The sequence below is a fragment of the Notamacropus eugenii genome, chromosome 5 (genome assembly GCF_028372415.1).
Source record: "Notamacropus eugenii isolate mMacEug1 chromosome 5, mMacEug1.pri_v2, whole genome shotgun sequence".
NCBI lineage: Eukaryota > Metazoa > Chordata > Mammalia > Diprotodontia > Macropodidae > Notamacropus > Notamacropus eugenii.
In genome coordinates, this window is record NC_092876.1 from 298,186,564 (window position 1) to 298,211,947 (window position 25,384).

General features: G+C 35.1%; 1 protein-coding gene across 8 annotated transcripts in view; it reads right to left on the bottom strand.

Moving 5' to 3' along the window:
* Nucleotides 1–978: 978 nt before the first annotated feature.
* The window catches only part of UBXN4 (UBX domain protein 4), a 40,462-nt gene continuing 16,056 nt past the window's right edge, over nucleotides 979–25,384 (bottom strand). For 4 of the 8 annotated variants that reach the window (XM_072613245.1, XM_072613242.1, XM_072613248.1 and 1 more), the window contains exons 6-13: nucleotides 21,651–21,759; nucleotides 14,565–14,619; nucleotides 13,351–13,515; nucleotides 12,640–12,767; nucleotides 12,179–12,281; nucleotides 7,747–7,878; nucleotides 5,446–5,648; nucleotides 979–2,859 (exon numbers count right to left, since the gene is read on the bottom strand). In XM_072613245.1, the coding sequence (XP_072469346.1) occupies nucleotides 2,721–2,859; nucleotides 5,446–5,648; nucleotides 7,747–7,878; nucleotides 12,179–12,281; nucleotides 12,640–12,767; nucleotides 13,351–13,515; nucleotides 14,565–14,619; nucleotides 21,651–21,759 (1,034 nt within the window). In that variant the 3' untranslated portion in view covers nucleotides 979–2,720. Of the gene's footprint in view, nucleotides 2,860–5,445; nucleotides 5,649–7,746; nucleotides 7,879–12,178; nucleotides 12,282–12,639; nucleotides 12,768–13,350; nucleotides 13,537–14,564; nucleotides 14,620–21,650; nucleotides 21,760–25,384 lie in introns of all 8 variants that reach the window. The other 4 variants (XM_072613243.1, XM_072613247.1, XM_072613241.1 and 1 more) reach the window with 1 other exon arrangement.

Genomic DNA, 25,384 nt, shown 5'->3' on the forward strand with positions numbered 1-25,384 from the left:
TACATTGTCTCTCAAACAATGTTTTTCAAAGGCAAAATTATTTCAAGTATAAGTATCCTCTATTTTCCATGCGTATTCCTTTGTATCAGAGGTTGATAGGACAAAGAGCCTATTGCAAAGATTTTTTCAGGATTATTTTTGCTCATTTCTGAATGTTTTAAACATTCCTGACTAGAATTCTATTATCTTTGATAGCTAATGTTCATCAAAAAGCTCCATATGCTATCACAAGAAGCTTTGATATTTCTCTACATTGCTTGTCTGCAATATTAGACTAACACCACTTGCTTTTAAATTCCCATTTGTGCTTGAGTCATTTTTTAGGTGGGGGAGGATAGCAATGTCCACACCTGGAATTTCACTGGCCTAAGGACCTGCTGGCCAACAAGCTTCTTTGACAACGCAAATCAGCAAAGTTGTTTTGCAATTTATAGTCTTGAGTTTTGGGGTGTTTTTTCCTGGGGGCAGGGGGATAGTGGGAGAAGTACTGAGTCAAGTGACTTCTCCTGGGTAACAAATGCAGCGTCAGAGGTAAGATTTAAACCTAGGACTTCCTAACTCTGATACAAGACCTATAACCTACTATGTCAAGGTAATCGCTATAATTAAGGTTTCTGAAATGCATTCAGAAATTTGAAATGATTCTTAAAGGCAAGATTATTTGAATTTGAAGTGTCATCTTTTTAATGTATATTCCTTTTGCATCAAAAAGAATTTAAAGTGTTAGGATACTTTTTAGAATCTCAAATTACTGATGTTACAAAAAAATGAAAAAAAAAAATCTTTCTTTCACATATGGTAGTTGCCAAGTTTAACAGATGAAGTTCTCTGCTAAGATTTGGCCAATAGTTACATGTTACACTCCCCTGACTGACCATGCGTGATTCAGAAAAGTAGAAAGCAGGAGCACCAAGAGATTGACCACCCAGTGTAAAGAATTCCATTAATACCCAATAGGAAAGACAAGATATTCAATAATTTGTTTCTAAATTATTTTACTCCTTGTATTTGGCCAGAAACCAAGGAAACAAATTACATGACATCATGGACATAAAAACTGCCATAAATGTTAGGATCACAGATTCAGAGCTCAAATGGCCTCAGGAGTCAAGGTATTATTTGTCTCAGCTAATACACACAACCATATAACTGGCTCTACCTTCCATATTATTTTGTGTAAGTTACCGGTATCTGCTTGCTAAATTTGACTAAAGGATACACTTTTAAGAGATATATGCCTAAGTTGGTTTGAGCTACTAGGAGCCCTTTCAAGTCTAAAGCAGAAATTTAACTTCTCCAAAGAGAAATTTAATTTCTCAATTACAATTGTAGATATTTCCACATGTCCTCAACTTTCCCAGATATGTTAGCAACTGAGTTACAATGGAAACCATTTCTTTATTCTAGCGAGGGAAAGGAAAGTAATGGTGCATTCCATGACAACTAATTTATTTAGTGGGAAGCACAATTCCCTCTTCATTAGTTCCAAGAGAGTAGTGTTTTCTAAGATTAAAGACAGTAATTTAAAGTGACAGACATGTGACAAAATGTAATTTAACCTAAAAAAGAAAAAAAATAACAATTAAATTGTATAACATATGGAGCTAGACCAGAAATGGGTCCTCTAGGTCCTGAAGTGTGGCCCTTTGACTGAATTCAAATTTCACAGAACAAATCCCCTTAATAAAAGGATTTGTTCTGTAAAACTTGGACTCAGTCAAATGGCCACATCCAAGGGCCTAGAAGGTCACATGTGGCCTCAAGGCCACAGGTTTCCCACCCCTGAGCTAGCCAGTTCTCTAAATGCTGCCACCTGTCCTTATCCAGCTATAAGGTTTACAGGGTATTTGGGCCCAGTGATTATTCCATGAGCCTTATTTGTTCCACCAAAGTAATTTTTTAAATGAATTATAGAAAGCCAAAATGAAGATCTTAAGAAGAAACTGCTAATAAAAAAAAATGCTTGTATATTGCTGAGGATAGAACTGAAAGATGTGTAACAAATAGCACGCAAAGGGATTTGTAACAAAGAGACTTTATCCATGGCCATTGATGAATCTCTTCCTCTGGATATGTTTAAGCAAAAGTTTATCTATTTTACTGAGATTAGTAGGTAAGAGACAAGAAGGCCATGTAAATACAAAAGCCCTGATGACTAAAAACTTTTATACAGAAATACTAGCAATCAATTCTTTTTTGGAAAAGATTTTTATTTAGCATTTGAATAACAGATTAAAAACTACAAGGTTTAGCTTGCAGTTGCAGAGCGATAGAGAAAAGTTAAACATAAATTATCATCTGATTGGCTAACTAGAATAGAACGCTTCTGACACAAAGTCAAATTATTCTGTGGCTTACCAGTTGTATGAGCCCCAATATTTGGGGAGCAAACTATCTATAAAGTGCCACCTTCTCAGCATAGTTGGGCTTGTGAGTGTATGAAATACTGAATTTGAAAGCTGATGGGAGGTTTTATGAATCCTCTTGATTCTTTGAGCTAGCTGTTGATTACCATATGCAAAATCTTATTTGTCAGCTATACTATCTCTTGACTTTTCTGAGTTAGGCAACTTAAACCCATACCCTCTAAGCAAGAATAAAGAGAGACATTATAGAGACCTGTCAGTAAAACATCCAGCAGCCCCACTTGTCCAGTAGAGTTTTAGTTGAATTAAATCATAAGAGAAACAATGATTATTGCCCATGTGTAACTTGTCAAACTACATTTGTTGGGTAGAGTTTCCATTCCAAGTGTTGTTTTCATCTTCGCCATCATCTTGAGTCCTCAGTCTATATATTTTTCCTTCTTTTTTGAAGTCTTCTCCACGTTTTTCTAGCACTCTTTTCCTAACTCCTTCCCTGTTATTCAAAAAAGAAAAAAAGATGCTATTTATGACAATTACTATTTGAGTAAGAACATAAAAACTAAAAAGGATTTCAATTAGACAACAATGACAACCAACAGAATGTTTCATTATAGGTTAGCATTTAGGTTTCAGTCTTAACGTCCAGAGATGGCTTCATATGTATCAATAGGACACAGTCCCTGTAATTAGTATCCACACTGCCTAGCTTTGAATTTTTTAGAGGTGTTGATCACTATGAGGAAAAGTTGGCCTCTTTTAAAATTACATACTCTTAAAACTGACTTAAGAGGCAAAAGCTCAAATTGTCATTGTACTTTACTCTGGCATTTTAACTACTCCATGTTTCACAAAACAAGTTACATGTTCGGGTGAAAGAAACAATCCTGAAGAATTTTAGATACTTGGGAAATGAGCACTGACATTTTTAGTTCAAAGTCTTCAGTAATACAGAGACAGTCAATCAGATACAGAAAGAAGCACCTGAGTTCAAGGAAGATTAGTCTAGAAACTAGTAACTTTGAAGGTCACAAGGGATAGTAGGAAGTAGAGGCATCAGGATGGTCCATGCAATGACAGAAAGACAAAAGAAGGAATGCTGTCTGCAACGCATAGCCAATCAGCCAGTTTGGCAGGACCTAGGAGCATCTGGGGGGAGAATAAGGCTGGAAAGGGAGGCTGGAGTCAGTACATGAAGGGATTTGAGTTTGCAAAGTGAACAAAAGGCCACTGAAGCTTGCTGAGCAGGAGGAGTGACACGGCCAGACATGTGCTTTAGAAATACTGGCAAGTGACCTGAACTTTGACCTTGGTAGTTGTGTGGAGGATACAGTGAAAAAGAGACACACCTGAGACACACCTGAGACAGGGAGACTGATGAGGAGGCTATTGCAATAGTTCAGATGAGCCGGTACAAAGGCCTTGACTAGGGTAATGGCCATGTGAGTGGAGGGTAGGAGACAGATCCAAAAGACATTGTGGAGGGAGAAGCAACAAGACTTAGCAACTGCAAACAAACCCAATGCAACCAAGATTAGGACGAAAGCAGAAAACTGGGAAAGAATTTTTGCAACTAGTGTCTGTGATAAAGGCCTCATTTCTAAAATACGTAGAGAACTGAGTTAAACATACAAGAATACAAGTCATTCCCCAATTGATAAATGGTCAAAGGATATGAACATGCAGTTTTCAGAGGAAGAAATTAAAGCTATCTATAGTCATAGGAAAAAATGCTCTAAATCACTATTGATTACAGAGGTACAAATCAAAACAACACATCACACCTATCAGATTGGCTAACATGATAAAACAGGAAGATGATATAAATGTTGGAGAAGATGTGGGGGAGTTGGAACACTAATTCAATGTTGGTGGAGCTGTGAGCTGATCCAACCATTCTGGAGAGCAATTTGGAACTATGCCCAAAGGGCTACAAAAATGTACATACCCTTTGACCCAGCAATACAGATTCTAGGACTGTATCGCCCAAGAGATCATAAAAATGGGAAAGGGTCCCACATGTACAAAAATATTTATAGCAGCTCTCTTTGTGGTGGCCAAGAACTGGAAATCAATTGGGGAATGGCTGAACAAGTTGTGGTATATGAATGTAATGGAATACTCTTGTGCTATAAAGAAATGATGAACAAGAAGACTTCAGAGAGGCCTAGAAGGACCTATATGAACTGATGCTGAGTGAAAGGAGCAGAACAAGGAGAACTTTATAGGACAGCAACAACCACAGTGTGTGAGGAATTTTTCTGGTAGACTTAGCCCTTTACAACAATGCAAGGACCTAAAAAATTCCCAAAGGACTAGAGGCAAAATGCCTTCCACATCCAGAGAAAGAACTGGATCGCAGAATGAAGCAGATCATTTTCTCTTGTGTTATGTTTTGTTTTGTTTCATGGTGTCTCCCATTAATTTTAACTCTTCTATGCAACATGACTAAGGTGAAAATGTATTTAACAAGAATGTATGTACAGAACCTATATAAGACTGCATGCCATCTCAGGGAGGGGGGGAAGTAAGGGGGGAAGGTAGGAAAGAGAAGGGGAAAAAAATATAAGATATATGGAAGTGACTGTAGAAAACTGAAAACAAATAAATTAATAACAATAATAATAATGATAATGATAAAAAGACTTAGCAACTGTCTGATAACGTAGGGTTTCAGCAAAGGAGGTAAGGATTACCCCACATTTTTGGATCTGGCTGAGAAAAGATGGTAGTGTCCTCCACAACGGAAAGTTCAGTCTGGAGGGAGGGTTAAAATGACTACTATGAAGACAAATACATCAATGATATGTGTGTATGTCTGTGTACACATACATACATATACACACATATGTACACATGCATATATACACACACACATATATGCACATGCAGTATACATATTTTTTTTAAAAAGAAAAGACAGCAAAAGTTAAAATGTTTGCTTTTTCTTCACAGAAGTAGAAATACAGCAAGAATGGAAGAAAGAACTCACAGCTATAGTGATGCTTTCCTATAATGTACAGCATTTCTAAGACTGTAATTTCCCTAAGAATCACTAAAAATGAGGAAAAAAATTAAATACCTGTTTTCTGAGCTGCTAGATGCTGTGGGGTTTGTGTGCTCCAAAGGTGTTGATCTTATAGACGTCTGAGGAGGAGGAGGACTGGTAAATAAGAAGTTACTAATCAATCTCCATATAGCAAAGAATGGGTAAAGTACTGTTCCCAAAAACTTCCACAGTTCTCCACTTGATGACTGTACTACAGATGTAGCTGGTCTTCCTGCCTAAAAATTAAAAAACAACAACATGGTTAAACATAGCATAGAAGATTATAAACAAAATTACATCTGAAATAATATATGACCCTTGTAAGGAAAAGACTTACATGTACATAAAAAAATCTTTCTGGTTTACCACAGGGAAAGGAATTAGATTTGAGATTTCACTAGTATGAGTAAAATTCCCTCTACCACAGCAAGCTGGCACCTTCTCTGCAGTTTATAGTTTTATAGAGTTGCTGAGGACCCTGAAAGGTGAAGAGCTTTGTCCAGGGACCCACACCCACTATGTTGGAGGCAGAATTTGGAATCCAAACTTTCCAGACTCCCCAGAACTAGTTTGTTTTTATCCACTACGTTAGAGTGTGAACACCTTGAGAGCAGGAACTTGTCTGTGCCTTTCTTTGTATCCTTAGTGCTCAGTACAGTGCCTAGTAACTAGTCAGTACTTAACAAATATGATCTGGTATATCACACTGCCTCTCTGGTTTACCATAAAAAACACAAAAATTATCTTTTTTTTTTCTTTAAATAGGTAGGCAATAGTGGATCTTGCATTCTAAAGGCTGGCAGACAATAATAAAAATTCACAAAAAATGAGAAAGTACCTCTTATAAATGAGAAAGGCAAGACTTCAAGTAGTCTTTAAGAAAACCAAACAAATTTTGTGATGCAGAACAAGTGTAATGATTTATAAGTAGTCCTCAACAATATTAGATAGATTTCAAATGTCAGAACATAAAACCTCCTAATTATAAAAGATTTAAAGAATCATCTAGGCATCAAGGTGGAACAACCAACAATATTTTGGACTTGAAGTTAGGAAAAACCAAGTTAAATCTTCTTTCAAACACTTACTAGCTATGTGACCTTGGGCAAGTCACTTAAGCCTTTATCATTAAATTGTTAGTTTCTTCAACTGTTCAAGAGGTAGACCTACACTTCAAAGGGGTGTTGTAAGGATAAAATAAGATAGCATATGTAAAGTACTTTGCAAACCATAAAGCACTGTTGTTCATCTTTTATTCTGAAAGAGGACCAATGACATCATGGGTGATATCCTCACTTTCTCATGAACTAGATTTAAGCGAGGCAGTTTCACAAAGTCATCAGCCTCACTCTGTCTTCCACAGTTAACCATGACTAGTGGTAAAACAAAAGTCAAGATGACTGGTGATGCAGTGGATGACTTTGGAGTCATATAAGTAACTATAAAAGTTCGATATTACTATCTAGACATTTTGCCACCTACTTCTTTGCTCTACTGACTGAACTCCAATCATTTCTGTTTTGCTTTTTGTAAGCTGTTCTGATCAAAAGATGTAATGGCAGAGAATTATGGGTCAATCTAGGGCTTAAAAAATCCCAAACACGAGACATCACAATGGTGACCAGAAATTCTACAGTAGTACTCTTCTACAATCTTACCCCAAACCACAGAATTGCATTGTTTTCTTCCCTCTCACATGCATTCAAGTTTTCTATCAAAACAGCTTGAAAAGAAGAAATCTGGAGTACTGAAGAACACCACTCGGTGCAGGAAACAGCAAGGCTTTACCTGAGGGGTCCTTCAGCTTTCTCTCAAGCACCACAGATTCAATACCTGATCCAAGTCAGACATCACTTTCCATGGGCATTTGATGTAAAACAAACTGAGACGCTGACCAACAAGGCTTTTGCTCATGAACATGTGGCCCAGAAAGCAGCCTGGTCCCCTTTGAGTTTTCCCAAAAGGCTTTACAGAACTTGAGTAGTTGAGAACCAATGTCCAATGGGAATATACTGCCTTTAGTTTCTTTTGTTTTTATTTCCTTGAAAGCTATTTTTTTTCTTTTTTTTCAAGTATTTGTGTTTATTCTTATAGCTAAAACATATTTCTTTTTTTTTTTTTTTTTATTATTAAAACATATTTCTTGAGGTCTGGGTGAAATATGAAATTTCCAAACATTGGGAATTCAATTATTTACTTTGCCTCTATATTACCAGAGATTGATGAGAATGGACTAACCCACCAACAAAATATGGCCAAAATACAGTTTCTAATTGAAGAGGAACACAACAGTAAAGGTAGAGAGATAGATTAGACAAAGAGATGTGCACATACTGGTAAGAGCACCACTGAAGCACTTGGTGCAAGCTCCAGCTCCAATAACTTCTTTTTGTAATCTTCTTTGGTAAATTCCCTCCTTGGAAACATGGTGGCCAAAGAAAAATTGCTGTAAGTATTACCGACCATCTGTAACATAAAGGAATTCAGAAATGTATGTTATATGGTATGATGAAATTTACTTCAGGTATATGTAAAATTACCGTTTACTCTTTTCAGTTCTTCTTTTAAAATTAACCAAAACAAAATAGTCCATACAAATGCATAACACAGGGCAAAAACATGGTTCCTGCTCATAAACAAATCACATTATAATGAGAGACAACTTGCAAACAATTATGTACATATACAAGATAAATACAATGTAAATGGAAGGTAACCTCTGAGGGAAAGCACTAATAGTAGTACAAAGTACTAGTAGTAGTAGTAACTTAGACTTTGCAAAGAAGGAAAGAAGGTGGGATTTGAGCTGAGTCTAGAAGGAAGCCAGAAAAGCTAGGAAGTATAAGTGAAGAGGGAGGGCATTCCAGACACAGAGCATCTTGTTGCAGGGGACAGCAAGGAGGCCAGTGTTGCTGGGTCATAGAGGGAGTAAAGTGTGAAAAACAAAAAGGTAGAAAAGAAAGAAAAAAAGACTGTGAAGGGATTTACAAATCAACCAGGGGATTTTATCTTTGATACTGAAAGGTGACAGAGATCCACGGGAGTTTATGTAGTAAAGGGTAACATGGTCAGATCTGTGTTTCAAGAAGATCACTCTGGCAGTTTAAGATGGAGTGAAGTGGGAGAGACTTGAGATAGCAAGACGATGAGATCCTGTACCAAGGTGATGGGCTATGTGAATGAAGAGAAGGGAGTATATGCAAGAGACAGCAAAAATGACATAACTTGCTAACAAACTGGATATAAAATGCAAGTGAAGAGTCGAGGATGACACCTAGGTTGTCAGCCTAGGACGGTGGTGCCCTCAAGAGTAAAAGGGAAATTCAGAAGAATAGAGAGTTTGAAAAAAAGATGAATGGTTTTTTTTCTAGACATGTTGAGTTTAAGATGTCTAAGGGATAGTTAGTGACATGAGACTGGAGATCAGAAAAGAGAGTAGGGCTGGATAAATAGATCTATGAATCATTTGCAAAGAGATGATAACTGAATACATAGGAGCTGATGAGATCACCAAGTGAGATAGTATATCTAGAGAGAAGGGCCAAAGACACTCTGATAGACACCTCCAATTGATGGGTATGACCTAGAAGATCCAGCCAAGGAGATGGAGAAGAAGTCAAACACAAGCAGGAGAACAAGAAGATAACACTATCACAAAAATTCAGAGAAAAGACAATATCTAGGAGATAAGGTAATCAATAGTGTCAAAGGCTGTGGAAAGATCAAAAAGGAAGAAGATTGAGGAGAAAACCATTAGATTTTTCAATTAAGAGGGAACTCTGGAGAGAGCAGTTTCAGTTGAATAATGAGACTGGAAACCAGATTGCAGAAGGTTTTTGGAAGTGAGAGGAAAGGAAGTAGAGATACTAACTATAGACAACTTTTTAAAGGAGTTTAGCCACAAAAGGGTGAAGAGATATATGATGATGGCTAGCAGGGATGATAAGCTTAAGTAAGGGTTTTGTTTTGTTTTTTTTTTAATATAGGAGAGAGATGAGCATGTTTATATATAGTAGGGAAGCAGCCAACTGACAGAGACAAATTGATGATTAGTCTGAGAGTGGGGATGAAGAGAGAGCAAGATCTATTGGAGAAGTCAGGACAGAATGGGATTAAGGATGTGTATGTGGAGGAGTTTGCCTTGGCAAGAAGTTCTACCTCTCCATGTGAGCCAGAGGCAAAGGAGAAGATAGTAGAGAAAGACAACTGAATGTACTGAACTGAAGTAAAGGGGTAATGGTGAACAGTCTCAATACCCTCTTACCTCAAAGTAGGAGGTAAGGTTCTTAACTTGGAAGGTGAAGAAAGAGAGGCCGCTGGAAGACTTGAGGAAAAAGAAAAATTATGGCATGGCCACTGTGGTAAATGAGATAGTGAATTGATTAGAAGTATAAAAAGACTGCCTTGCTGTAGTGAAGGCCTAGTTAAGTTTATGTAACATAAATTTGTAGTAGACCTAGTCAGCACAGTTTCCTCACTTTCTACAGCTCAATACAGCAGCATGGAAATGTAAACAAAGCAAAGGCAACAGATCGTGGGAATAATCCAAGACTGGAGCTCTGCAAGACACTACTGACAACAGGATAAGGGAGCAAGGGAGTTGAGTACAGAGGGCAGTGTATAGACTTAACCAGTTCACCAAGGGACTGAAATGGTAAAAGAAGAGTATGTATTCCACAGAGGGATAATGGTCCAGGAAAGAACATAGAAGAAGGAAAATACGCTAAGCGATTAAGATCAGATAAAGAAATTTCAAATTTCATGGTAAATCAAGGGTATGACCATCTCCATGTGTAGCTGAGATGGAATGGAATGTCATGGGAAATGAATAAACAGAAGAACTGGAAAATTAAGGTATTCAAGAAAATATCTATATGTATGCTGAAAGTCCTCTAGTATAAGGGCAGATCTTGAGGTAAAGAGAAAGACTTCGAGCCAGATGAAGAATTTATTGAGGAAGAAAGAAGTGTAATCTGAGGGTTAGTAGATGATAGATATCCAAATCTTGATAGGGTGATAAACATGAACTGATTAAATCTCAAAGGAAGAAAGGATACTGAGTGATGGTTACAGATATAGAGTCTGAAAGTGGCCATGAGTAGCAAGGAGCATTCTAACTCAGTTTCAGAGAAACTTGAGAAGATATTATGCAGAATAAAGTGAACAGAATTGGGAAAACAATTTATACAATAACAATAACACTGTAAAGAAAGACCACTTTGAAACACTTAATTATTATGATTCAGAGCAAGGACAAACTACAACTCCAGAGGATGAGAGGGATGGATGAAGCATGCCACCCACTTCCTAACAGAGAGATGACAAGGTACAGAAAGATACATATATTTTTGGATATGGCCAATGTCTGGGTTTGTTTTGCTTGGCTAATTTGTTGTAAATTTTGTTTTCTTTTTCTTTTAATAAAGTTGGGGAGATATGGAAGAGAGTTAAATTAACAAAAAAGAAGAAAAAAGGAGCATTTTGGGAAACTTTTTTAAAATGCAAGGAAGAAAATAGAAAGAAGTTGAAACAAGTGGGGCAGATGTGAAATTAACGTGATGAATTGGTTATATACTTTTAAAAAAGCAATCTGAATAGAACATAGATTCACATTTTCATATACAATCATGTTTTCACATTCTGCTTTGTATAGAGAAGAGTTTGTTTTGGTGTTTGTGATATTCGCAATAAAAAAAATTAAAGTGTTTCAGCACAAGACACAGTCATTGTTTTCAAATTTATATATACTTCTGTCTTCAAATTAAGAGAAATTTAACATCTTTTCTTTAAGTCCAATAACTCTTCTAGAATCATGAGATATCAACATTGATCATCACCTTCATAATCATGAACAAAATATATTTAAATCATTCCAGATTTCTACTCTTTGATCAAAAGTATCCAGAAAATAAGACTTCCTGACTCTTATGGCATAACATATCTGTATTTCTTAAGTCTTACAAATGGGAAGAACCTTTTTTTAAAACATTTAGAGTCTCACATATCATGAATATGAATACCTGACTGCTCTGAATCCATCAATGAGTTAGTAATCTAGATGTTAATACGACAGCTAGAAAAATTCTTGTTTATTTTAATCTAAGGACTGAGTTTTTATTTTATACCCTATTCAGTGCTACAACTGCTTTCTAAAAATAAGATCCCGAGAAAGACCACCAATGTATGTATTTCCAGAAGAAAGGAGATCAAATAAATATGAACTAATTTCAAGCTGTGACGCTAGATGAGGAAATGTGACCAGCCCCCACTGCAATCTCAAAACAACTCACTAAGTGAAGAGAGCAGCAGCTCAGCTCACCATGGGGAAGTGGTAAGGCTCCTGGGGACGCTAAGCAGTCCAGTTTCACTTGGAAACTAGCCACATGAGAACATTCTCTTGGGAAACCACTTTGTCACTTCATAAGCTGTCTGCACTAACAGGTAGGAAGAAACACCTTCATTATATACATATATGCAAAACATCACCAAACTTCCCTTACAAATAGGAAAAAAGCTGAATGCTAATGACACTTTGCTCTCTTTTTCAACCAAATGGCACATTCAGAACCAGAAAAAGGATCTAGCTACAATTATGTAACTCTTTTTCAGAAGCATGTGCTCAACCAACCATACCCATCATCAAGGTCTTCTGCAATGCCCTCTGGTGGAACTTCCTGTTTTGCTCATATTTTTCAAGTTTGGGATTTTTCTCTTTTTAATAAAAACCTATAGTTTTGGCTCTTTAGTAACTTACATACCAACTTACCTGTGCAGCAAATTGTCTTGCTTCTTCTAGAGGAGCATCAGACGGAAACTGATTTGTAAACGAAGATCCATCTGGAAGGCGGAACTGAATTCTTGCAACAGCACTATGAAAAATAGCCAAAGAAGTCAACAGAGAGCTCTAACTACATATTTTCATGCAATTTTCCTCAAAGCTAATTAGGGACAATAAGAGTACTAGATGTTACTCAAAACAGACTTTAAGGTCCTTTCCAGGAAGGAATTTGTGCAACACTTGCAAAAGGCACCTACCCAGTGACAGATATCACTGCCATTTGCCAAATCACAATTTGTCATACATGGAGCACAGTGTTGGCCAATTAGTAATGGCCACAACACTGCCACCAGAAGTAAAACCAGGCACATCAAAGCTAAAAGTAGCCTACACCTGTTCCTTTCCTCAATCCCCTTTACACAAATGTTTTTGAGTACATAATAAAGTACCTTCTTTCTTTTGAAGAAGCCTCTTTCTTAGCTTCCATTTCAGCTTGTTTGGCCAATAAAGCAGCAGCTTTGGCAGCTTCCACTTCTTCCTTTGTCTTTGCAAAACGTGCTGCCCTTTCTGCTCGATCCTATAAATGATCAAACACCAGTTATAATTCATGGCTAGATAGTTGCATAAGTTTCAAGACAGAAGTGATATATACGCACATCAAATGCATTGACCTGAAACTGATTCATTTTGGAATTAGCATTTTAAATTTTCTCTACACAACAAATGTAAAGGAATTAGAAGGTATTTTTAAAATAAGCCCAAGGTAGTTTTGGAACTTAATATTGTGGTGCTTGTCCTTTGTTCTCAAAGGGGACCATGACAAGAGAAAGCAGTGTCAGAAGAGAAAGCAGTGTCAGAAGAGAAAATATATAGGACATGGTGATTAAGAGTGTCAAATGAAGCACAAAAGTTAAGAAGGATGAAGAAATTGGTAGTTTATTATCCCCATCTTACAGATAAAGAAAATGGACTCAGAGAGCTTAAATAACTTTCCCAAGACCACACACTTACTAAGTGTAAATGATGGTATTCTATTTCAGGTCTCTTCTAACTCCAAGTATGGCGCTCTTTCCACTATCCCATGGTGTTTCCATTTTTGCAGTCTATCAGGAGGTTAATAAATTTATACACAAATATTTCTTAAAAATAATAAAACTCACCAGAGCAATCTGCTGCTTTATACGCTCCCTAGCCGCTTTATCTTCTGCTTTCTCTCTGTTCCTCTCTTCCAACATTCTTTTTGTCAATTCTTCTTCTTGTTTTCTTTTATAGTCCAACATTTCTTTACCGGTTTTCCTTCTATCAATTTCCTTCTTAATCTCTTTCTGGATTGAAGACAAAATAAGCTATACAAGTCAAAAATAAAATTTAAAAGTCTCTTTCACAAATTATAGGTTATATATGGATTGTAAACAGAATATTACTTCTACATAATATGCATTTTATTTGTAGTGATTTCTATTCAAATGCCATTTACAAATTTTTGTCAATAGCTGCACTGTCATGATGTGGACAATGTTATTTGCTAGCATGCTTACTGGTCTTCAGTTTCTAGACTAACAATCAAGGGTGACAGATGGAGGGAAGGTGTAAAGGGGCAACAGAGAATTTGTTTATTATTGGGATAGAAAGTGTGACTTTTCCGACTAAATACTTGATGAAAACATGAATATGGATAAAGAAATAATACCAGCATGTTATCATTGTAACTTGTATACTTTGTTAATCACAAAAACTCTGTAAAAGAGTCAGAAAAGGATTTTATCCACAATTTAAGCCACAGTGAGGTTAAATGAGTTCCTTAAAGGCAAAAAGCTTATTGGTGACAGAGTCCAGAGGAGAATCCAGGATTTTTTACTTTGAACCTAAGGTTCCTTCTACTGCTACACTACCACTCTGTTATAATGGCAGATAGTGGAATAATTTAGTTCCAAAAAGAAAATGGTACAGTTCTGTAGAAATGGAGAAACAGGAGACAGATCAAAGTGACAGCATCTGCAGCTCAAAAAAAAAAAAGTGGGATGATGTGTGTTGCCACACACTACCTACTTATAGCTGTAGATCCTCCCTGCCCCTTTTTATTCTCAGTGGGAAAGCATGATTTAATTCAGGAAGCAAAGGGAAAAGGCACAAGAACCTACTCTAATTTACGTGTAATAATTTTCCAAATGAAAAAAAAAAGATCTGCTATAGAAAATGAGGAGATTCAGAATTTGAAGGTAATATCTGAGAAATCATCTAGTCCAAGAAACCCAGAAAGTTATTCTGCCTTGAATGACAAATTAAACAGAACTCATAAAAGTATTTTTCTTAAAGAAAAGCATAATCAATGAGCTATAAAAACCAGATAGCCATCAATCTGTGAACACTTTACCTGTTCTTCCTCTTTCCTTTTCTCTTCCCGTCTTTCTTCAAGTTTTTTTGTTAGTCTACATTTAAGAAAAGCAGGTTAACTGAGTCACAGTGTGACAAACTTAGAAGAATTTAATTCAGTTAAGAAAATGACAAAAAGTAGATAAACAAAAGCCCCTCTTAGCTCATAAAAGAATAACCCCAGTAGCCATGGCAACAACTTCTATGTTTGACCTCCAAAGAATGCTGCAACCCAATCCATTATTTATATCTTCAACTGTAATTTCAACATCTCTTGCTTATTTTGCTTCCATTAAATGACAAACCTAGTAAACGATTATTCTGAAATTTTAATATAATGACATTTTTAAACCAATAGTTATACATGCTTATCTGTGTGCATCTGTGTGTGGATGTGTGTGTGTTATATTTACACAGTAACAATAATCTATAACTCTCAGAAATGAAACTAAGTAACTCAAGAATACCTATTAAAAGAATGGCTGGGCAAAACTGCAGGACATAAAATCAGCATTTCTACATGATACCAACAAAGGCCATCAGGAAAAGACAGAAATTCTATTTAAAATAAATGCAGAAAATATAACATACCTGGGGGTTTACCTGCCAAGAAAGGAGCTCCATACAGTTATATGAAAACAATTAAAAATACTTTTCACACAAATAAAGTTAGATCTAAACAACTGGAGAAATATTAATTGCTCAGGGTAGGCTGAACCAGGATAATATAAAGGACAATTCTACCTAAATTAATTTACTTACTCAGTGCCATACTGATCAAATGATCAAAAAGTTATTTTATAGATCTGGAAAAAAAATAACAAAATTCATCTGGAAGAACAAAGGTCCAGAATATCAAGGGAATTAATGAAAAAAAATGTGAAAGTGGACAAAAGTACCCAATCTCAAGTTGTATTACAAAGCGGTAATCAAATCATCAAAACACTCTGGTCTTGGCAAGAAATAGAGTGATGGTACCAGTGGAAAAGATTAGGTACACAATACACGGTAGTAAATGACCACAGTGATACAGTGTTTTATAAACACAATCCAAATTTTTGGGACAAGATCTCACTATCTGACAAAAACTGCTGGGAAAACTGTTTGGCAGAAACTAGGTACAGGCCAACACCTCACACCAGATACCAATATAAAATCAAAATGGGCACAATGATTTACAAATAAAGGGTAATAACAGAAGCAAATTAGGGGATGATGGAATAGTTTACCAGTCAGAGCTATGGATAAAGGAAGAATTTATGACCAAATAAGAGATAGAGAGCATTACAAGATATAAAATGAATAATAATTTTGGTTACATTAAATTAAAAAGGCTTTGCACAAACAAAATCAATGCAGCCAAGATTAGAAGAAAAGTAGAAAGCTGGGGAAGAAAAGAATTTATAGCAAATGTCTCTAACAAAGGCCTCATTTCTCCAACATATAGAGAATTGAGTCAAATTTATAAGAATACAAGTCATTCTCCAATTGATAAATGGTCAAAGGATATGAACAGGCAGTTTTCAGAAAAAATTATCATTCATTGACCACCCATACTATTCACAGATATGCTGAAAAAGTTCTCTACATCACTATTAGAGAAATTCAAATTACAACAACTCTGAGGTACCATTTCACACCTATCAGACTGGTTAACATGACAGAAAAGGAAAAAGACAAATCTTGAAGGGTATGTGGAAAAATTGTGACACTAATGGACTTTCGGTGGAGTTGTGAACTAATCTAATCATTCTGGAGAGCAATTTGGAACTATGTCCAAAGGGCTATAAAACTGCATACCTTTTGACCCAACAATATCATTATTAGGTTTCAATCCCAAAAAGAAAGAAAAAGAAAAAAGGCCTATATGTACAAAAATGTTGATAGCAGTTCTTGTAGTGGTGGCAAAAAACTGGAAATTGAGGGGATGCCCATCAACTGAGGAACGCCTGAACAAGATATGGTATGCGATTGTGAATATTATTGTATTATAAGAAATATATAATATATGAATTGATGAATGATATATGAATACAAAGTGAACTAGGCAGAGCCAAAAGTACGCAGTAACAGAAATATTGTACAACTTATTCGACTTAGCTATATTCTCAGAAATGAAATGATACCAAACATTCTGAAGGTCTTATGATGAAAAATGTTATATAAATTTCCAAAGAGAGAACTGACGGATTCTGAATGCAGATTGAAGGATACTTATTTTTCCTTTATTTTTCTGGGGGTTTTTTTGTCTATGTTCTCTTTTGCAACTTTGCAAATGTGGAAATATGCTTTGCATGATATCACAGGCAGAATATCTATCAAAGTGCTTGTCTTCTCAAGAAGCGGCGAGGGAATTTGGAACTCAAAACTTAAGTTATTTTTTTGTAAACTTGACAACATCAAAGCTATACATGAAGGACTTTAACTGCTAGCAAAACAAAACACTTGGATTCTAGGGAGTCACTTTAGCCCCCATTCATTTATAAGGCATATACGCCTTTCTAATTAAAACCTCTTGAAAACTACTGGTCAACAAAAACCACTTTGGAAAGCACCCAAAAAAGGGTGGATGAATATCAAGTTCCAAGATACGTTTCTAGGAATTCTACTAACTCTACATGTGTGGGATTGTTTTTTCCTGAACTAAGATGGGTTTTTGTTATTTATTTAAATAATTGAGCTTCTCAAGATTCATTCCATCTGCAACCTACGGCAACCACATACAAGTTTAGCACTTGTGTAAATTAATGAATTCCTCCATAACATCAAAGAAATAAGATTACAAATGTGGATTGTTTAAAGCAAAAATATCAACCACAAAAACATCAAAATAGTCCTTATAACCTACTAACCACCTGATTCTTCTCAAACAAAATTATACTCTAAGTAGATAAATGATTCTGTGTCACATATTATCAAGTGTCACATTCTATTCCCAAAAGCAGCAGTAACTAAATTTTCGGTTATCCTTACTTCTATGTTTATTTCTTCTAAAATATCTTTAGATACCTGGGACATCTTATAGATAACACAAGAGGTGGGTTTCTACCCAAAAAAACCTCATGTACATCTCATAGTATTTTATTTTCAAAGATACTTTCCCCAGTCAAATTCTTATGCACACATGAAGACTAGCAGCCATTTTCACAACTCACATACATTAAGATTAGTGAAAAAAACCTAACTATTGTAGTGAAAGATTTTAATCTGATTAAAAGAATTTCAGCAAAAACCTGAAGATCTTGTAAGATGTTAAATAAATGATCAGCTGTCTTATATTAGTCAAAGGCTACTTTGACAGTGAAAAAATCCCTCCCAGATCAAAAATTTGTAGAATTATAAGGAGTTTGAGTACAATTTTAGGGGATAATCTATTCTCTCACATACAAACCCAACCCACATACCTTCAAATTCTTCTCATAGCTTTAACAACATATGCTCCCAAACCTCAGCACACCCTCTTCTCAAAATATCCAGGAATTTTTTTTTAATTTAAGGAAAGAATTTCAACAATTATAGACCCACCCTGTCCTAACATTCTCTTAACTATATTTCCATCTGACACTTCTAAGGCACATAGAGGTAGTCCCTAACTTAAAGAATTTTCTTACATTTGAAGAGACACCTAGGTTAACCAGGTTATTTAGTGGCCAAAAGAACTTCCTTTTTCAGCCCAAATCTTTGACAAGGTCTTTTCAGTTCAGTTCAGTTTCAAGGTCTTCCAGTTAAAGACCCTGATCCTGGTAACATTTTATTTGAATCCTTAAGAGTATCTAAAGATCTCTTCTCTACAACATAACTATGATGAAAATGTGTTTAATAGGAATGTATGTGTAGAACCTATATGTATGGTGGTAGGGGGGAAGGAGGGGGAGGAAGGAAAAAAATCTAAGTTATATGGTAGTGATTGTATAACACTGAAAATAAATTAAAAAAATTTTTTTTTAAAAAAAAAGTATCTAAAGATTAGTAACAAGTCTTTGCTGGTATTTTTTTTTTTTTTGAGGGGGAGGAGGAATGTGAAAAGGAAAGAGAGGCCTTTTTCTCCCATATATCTCTCCACTGTTACTAATAGTAAAAAGCCCTGCAAGGAAGGGAGGACAGTGTATTTTCTTCAGGGACAAGACAAAAGCAGAGAAAACAAGACACTTTTCACACAGTGTACCAGGGCTGAAACCCTGGTCAGAAGCAACACACAGTGGCATCAGAAAAGGAAGCAAGTTGATCAGTACTCTAAGCTCTAGGAAATAAAAGAAAGGATAAGAATCACAAAAAAGGAGTCTCAACTTCACTTCTAAGCAAAATGAGCTGTTCTAAGGCATATTCATTTTTATTAAGTGGGATTATAAAGCAAAGAGTGCTTAGTGTACCTAAAAAAAGAGGCATTTTTCAGCTTTCAAAAAAAGCTGGCACCCAACAAAGGACAAAAATGTATCCTTAGGGATTTATAATAGTAACAGGTTTCAATCCCAATTTCTCACTACTTACTCTAGCCCAGATTTTTTTTTTGTCATCAGTAATGGCAATGTTATTGTTGGTGAATATCAGATACAAAAGTAGACCTTACATAACAGAAATAAGTTTTTGTTTTTTAGGAAAAGTAAAGTCTTTCTGACGTATCTAACAATACCTTCTATCCAATTATTACCCAGTATTTTTAGTACAGTGTTTGATAGTTCTAACTTTAAGTGACAGTCTTTCTTCAAACTTCAGAGACAAGCACTAATTTGATTTTCTTCACTTTCCAATAGAGTAATTCCAGTGATATTGAGAATTTTCTTTCATTTTACCTTTCTGACCTTGACATCTGATTTTAAATATTTTTTATTATTAATTTTATTTATTTTTAATGTTCTACAATCACAACAATAAAACTTCGATTTTCCCCCCCTACCTACCCTCCACCATCCCCCTCCCTCCCCGAGACGGCATACAATTCTATATAGGATCTACACATACATTCCTATTGAATACATTTTCATTATAGTCATGCTGTGTAGAAGAACTAAAATAAATGGGAGAAATCATATAACAAACCAAAACATAATATACACACACAAAAAAAGATCTGCTACATTCTGTAACTGAATTTCATAGTTCTTTCTCTGCATGTGGAATCTAACCCAAATTTTTGCTAAAAAACTGCCACTCTTGCTCCTCACCCTGAAATTCTGCAGTCCCTACTGGTAAATGCCAACATACTGGAAATCCTGCCCCACTATGACATACATCACCAGTAGCCTGGAACTAGGGGAAAAAAATCTATTCTTCAGCAGGTGAATAGTTAACAATTTCATTTCCCAGGGATACGACAAAAAAGGGACAGAGGCAGATATGTTTCTATCATCCCAAAGAAGACCTTATTTGTTCTTTACTTTCTATACATTTTTCAGGCTGACCTCAGAAATGGATTACTGTTAAAAAGATTTTGTGTGGGAAATAAAAACAAAAACAAAAAAAATTGAGTTCCAAACAACCAATCTGCAAACAAACATAATTTAAGTGGGTATTCTCAAACCAAAAGCCATAATGATGAAAACTTGAGGTTTCAAATGAAAGAGATTAAAATTGAATAATCTTTCTACTTTTTTACGTATAACAGGTTACTGAGGTTAATATTAAGAATCTGATTCAGGATCAGGGATCAAACTTTTATTAAAAGCTAAAGAAGTCCCTTTTTTTCAGGTGCTGTAACAAGCCTTCTCTGCTTTATAACCCCACTTAAAAAATAGTTCTTTATTTCTTTGGGTTGTACAATACTGAGAAAAGAAGTTGAGATTCCTTTTTTTGTGATGAGTTTTCTCCCAGTGCTTTTCTAAGTTCTATATGGCATTAAAAAAAAGTTAAAATTAATCGAAGTACTCCTAACTATTGATGTTAACTGGATTTCAACTGAGAATAATTACATCTAAAGAGCATGATGGAAATTCTTCCTATGTTCACTTAAGAAGCACTATTACAGTAACAGAAAATGGATAATGTACGCAATTGAAAAAAATCAAAAGACTTGGATATCTGTTTGAAAAGTAAACCATATTACTCAAGAAACAACATTTACTGAATTGAGCACTCATGGTAAGCAGAATACCAGGCTCTGTACATAGTTTCACAATTAATAGAAATTCCTGTGCATATGGTGTTTGTTCACAATCCTAAAGAGTAGAAAAACTAAAATGAAAATATAGGTTATGTCCAACCAGCTACAACAGCACATGGGTTTTTTTTTTAAAAGTCTGGTACGACCAGAAAGAGGTAAAATGAGTCAACAAGGCTTCATGATTATGGTAAGAAACATGGCTAACATATCCATGATCTCTGATTCAAGAGTTCTCACTGCTAGGTAAATATACTAAAGAGCCACATACATCAAAGTATTCATAGCGGCTGTAGCAAAGAACTTAAAAAAAAAAAAAAGGGTAGATGTCCATTCCTTAGGAATGTCTAAGCAAACTGTAGAATGTAAATGTAATAAAATATTATTGTTATAAGAAAATAAATGTGAATAATTTAAGAAAGACATATAAGAGCTGATACGGAGTAAAGAAAAAGGAAGACAATATACACAATGATTCCAACAATGTAAATGACAAAAATATCAGAAAAAAACCCCTGAACGTTGTGTAACTACAATGACCACACTTGGCCCTGAAGAGATTAAAAGAAAATATATCTCCTTTTCTTCTTCTCAGAAGTGGAAGGACTATAAACATATAACCTTTAAGCAGTCTCATTTGATATGTTGGTTAGTTTTCCTGAATTGCTTTTTCCCCCTTTTACAAATTCTATGTTAAAAGGAATAACTTTCTCACGAGGAAGGGACATACATGTATAGAAATAAAGGTAATATAAAAATAAAAGTTATCAATAAATACTTTAGGGAAACAAAAAAGCTTCATGAAGAAATCATGAATGTTCTAACATGAATATGATCTATCTATAAACATACAAGTCAACCAACTAAGTAATCAAAAAATCCAACTCTTAACATTTCTACTCATCATTTTTGCTCTTTCTACAAATTCTCTAGGATAAATAATAATTGAAAATTTAAGTCCCTTTTACAAAACAGATTTTTAAAAGGGCAAACCTCTCCACTTTAACTGTGAGGTCTTCTTCAGCCTGGTGACCCATCACTCTCTCATCTGAACATTCACTGGCTTCCTGAGTGGGACTGGTATGACCTGAATTTTCTCCACCTTTAAAAGGGAGATTGGGAGAGGGAAAAGAAGAAAAATATAGTATTTTAATAACCAGTTTTAAAATATAAAAATGTATACTTTTAACATTTGTTCATATTCCTACTTCTGAGTTTTATTATATACTTGGTCCTTTGTTATATATGTAGCACATATAACACAACATCTTAGTGGACAATCATGTTGGCTTTCACTGAAGTCCTAATTTCTTCTACATTTCTAAAAATACTTGATCTAGAACTTTACAGCCAGGCTCTGGTCTCTACTACTTGGAGTTTCTAAGACAGCAAGTGTCACAAAGTTGAGTCATTGAACACTCCTATTCTATATCAGAACTGAGAATACCTTAAAGAAACAGGTCCTGTATAACACAGAATGGGTTTAGGAAATCTATCTTAGACCTATACTCTCACTCTCCAATCCTTCTCCCCAGGAGGATAGACAACTATTTCTAAGAACACATATAAAAGGAGTTATGCCTTAGAGCACACATCCCAGGTAACAAATAATAATGGAAACAAATCTATAACATGACCTTTGAATGGATCTAATCATTCAAGAGAGTCTTCAAATAAGACTCCACCTCATTTCTAAAACATATAGAGAATTGAGTCACATGTACAAGAATACAAATCATTCCCCACTTGATAAGTGGTCAAAGGATATGAACAGGCAGTTTTCAGAGGAAGAAATTAAAACTATGAAAAATGCTCTAAATCACTATTGATTAGAGATGCAAATCAAAATAACTCTGAGGTACCACATCACACCTATCAGATTGGCTAACATGACAAAACAGGAAGAAGATAAACGTTGGAGAAGATATAGGAGAGCTGGAACACTAATTCATTGTTGCTGAAGCTGTGAGCTGATACAACCACTCTGGAGAGCAATTTGGAACTATGCCCAAAGGGCTACAAAAATGTGCATACCCTTTGACCCAGCAATATCACTTCTAGGACTGTATCCTAAAAGATCATAAAAATGGTATAGGGTCCCACATGTACAAAAATATTTATAGTAGCTCTCTTTGTGGTGGTCAAGAACTGGAAATCAAGGGAGTGTCCATCAATTGGGGAATGGCTGAACAAGTTGTGGTGTATGAATGTAATGGAATACTATTGTGCTATAAGAAATGATGAATAGGAAGACTCCAGAGAGGCTTGGAAGGACTTATATGAACTGATGCTGAGTGAAAGGAGCAGAACCAGGAGAACTTTATGCACAGCAACGACCACAGTGTGTGAGAGTTTTTTCTGGTAGACTTAGATTTTTGTAATAACACAAGAACTTCTTACAAAAAAAAAAAATCCCAATGGTGGATCTCAAGGCAAAATGCCTTCCACACTCAGAGAGAGAAATATGGAAGTCACTCACATAATGTAGCAGACCATGTTTGTTTATGTGTATATGTTTGTGTATCATGTTCTGATTTGTTATACGATTTCTTTCATTTATCTTAGTCTGACTACATAGCATGACTATAGTGAAAATATACTCAATAGGAAAGTATATGTAGAATCTATACAGAATTGTATGCAGTCGTGGGGAGGGAGGGGGGTAGTGGGGGGTAGGTGGGGGGGGATAAAATCGCAATTGTATGGCAGTGATTGTTAAACATTAAAAAATAAAAATAAAAAAAATAAAAAAAAAAATAAAAAAAAATAAAAGAAAAAAGAAAGGAGCACAACCAGGAGAACATTATACACAGTATCAGCCACAGTGTGCGAGGACTGTTTCTGGTAGACCTAGCCCTTCACAGCAATGCAAGGTCCTAAAACACTCCCAAAGGACTCTTGAGGCAAAATGCCATCCACATTCAGAGAAACAACTACAGAATCAGAATGTAGAATTAAACAAAATATTTTCTCGTGTGTTATGTTTTAGTTTGTTTTTTTTCTCATGGTTTTTCCCATTCATTTTAATCCTCCTATGCAACATGACTAACATGAAAATGTGTTTAATAAGAATGTATGTGTAGAACTCATATAAGATTGCATGCCATTTCAGGGAGGGAGAAGAGAGGGAGGGGAGAAAATCTAAGACTTATGGAAGTGACTGTAGAAAAATAAAAACAAATTAATTTTAAAAAAAAGACTCTAGTAGACTGAAAAAAAGACCATCTGGTAGAATCTGGAAAGGACAATACACATTGGGGCAAGCCCAAGTTCTGGACTCACAAATTGAGAACTTGGCCTATCCCTAAGCATTCACTTTAAATGCTTTCAAATATTTTTGCATCACAATCCTGTCAGGTTATGCAATGTTATTTTCCCATATCTTGTCTTTCACCTTTACCTTAGTAGAAGTCTCCTGGACAGTTTCCACATTTCATAAACATCTTGTAAATAAGCTATGAACATATGGCTATAACTGGTAATGTCCAGAACATTTTATTACTCTCAACTACTATATTAACCTAAAAGGACAATACTTGTCATTGAAAAAAATTTGTTACATACTTTTAAATCAATGCATAATGAAGATGACCCTTTTACTTAGGTATGGCCCTTATATATTTTTTTCTCTTATGCTTTAAGATTGTTTTTCAATTTTTATGCTTCACCCACACAATTTCATTTCCGTTAACTGTTCTCTACTCACCATCTTCAATTTTTTCATGATTGTTATCTTCACTATACCTTAAACTCAAATAAATCATTTCGGTTCTATCTATGGAATCTGAAATATAGCATTTTTAGACACTTTAGCTAACACTCTAAGAGTTTTTGAAGTACAATATCAAAAAAGCTAAAACCCTGAATATGCTAAAGTTTATAAAAACTCTAACTACATTAAAAGAGTTTGTAAAGCCTGGGATAAAAATATGAATAAAAAAGGAAATGGACCTACTGCTTGGTATAATATTAACAGATGTCAGAGAACGAGGAACTACACAATTTCTATTCACTTCAATAAACTCTATGAAGGAGAATGATCTTCAAAGTGAAAGAAGTGAAGCGAAACAATCATCATAAAAATGGAATTTTAGGCCAAGAGTATTAGGAAGGCAACAGTGATAGATCAACTAATCACTTCTTTAAAATTCAAATTATTCAGGTCCAGAGAAATCACATGGAATAGACTGAAAAAACTTGCAGATGTAGGAAGTACTACTGATAATCTTTAAGAAATCAAGGGGAATAGTAGAGGTATCAGAACATTATAAGGGGGAAAATGCTATCCCAGTTTTTAAAAAGAGAGAAAATATTTGAGGAAACTAAGTACATTTGATAACCTCTAACAAAAATTCTAGAGTAGAATTAAAAAAAAATTTTTCTAGCAAAATTTCTTTTAAATAGCATTTCTTTTTTCCCAATTACATGTAAAGACAATTTTAAACATTCATTTTTTATAAAATTTTGAGTTTCTTTATGAACACAATTACAAAACACTTTTCACACAAGTAACTGGAAAAATATCAGCTGCTCATGGAGAGGCAGAGCTAATATAATAAAATTGACAATTCTACCTAAATTAACTTACTTATTTAGTGCCATACAAATCAAACTACCAAAAATTTATTTTATAGAGCTAGAAAAAATAATAAAATTTGCCTGGAAGAACAAAAGGTCTAGAATATCAAGAGAATTAATGAAAAGAAATTCAAGGGAAGGTGGCCTAA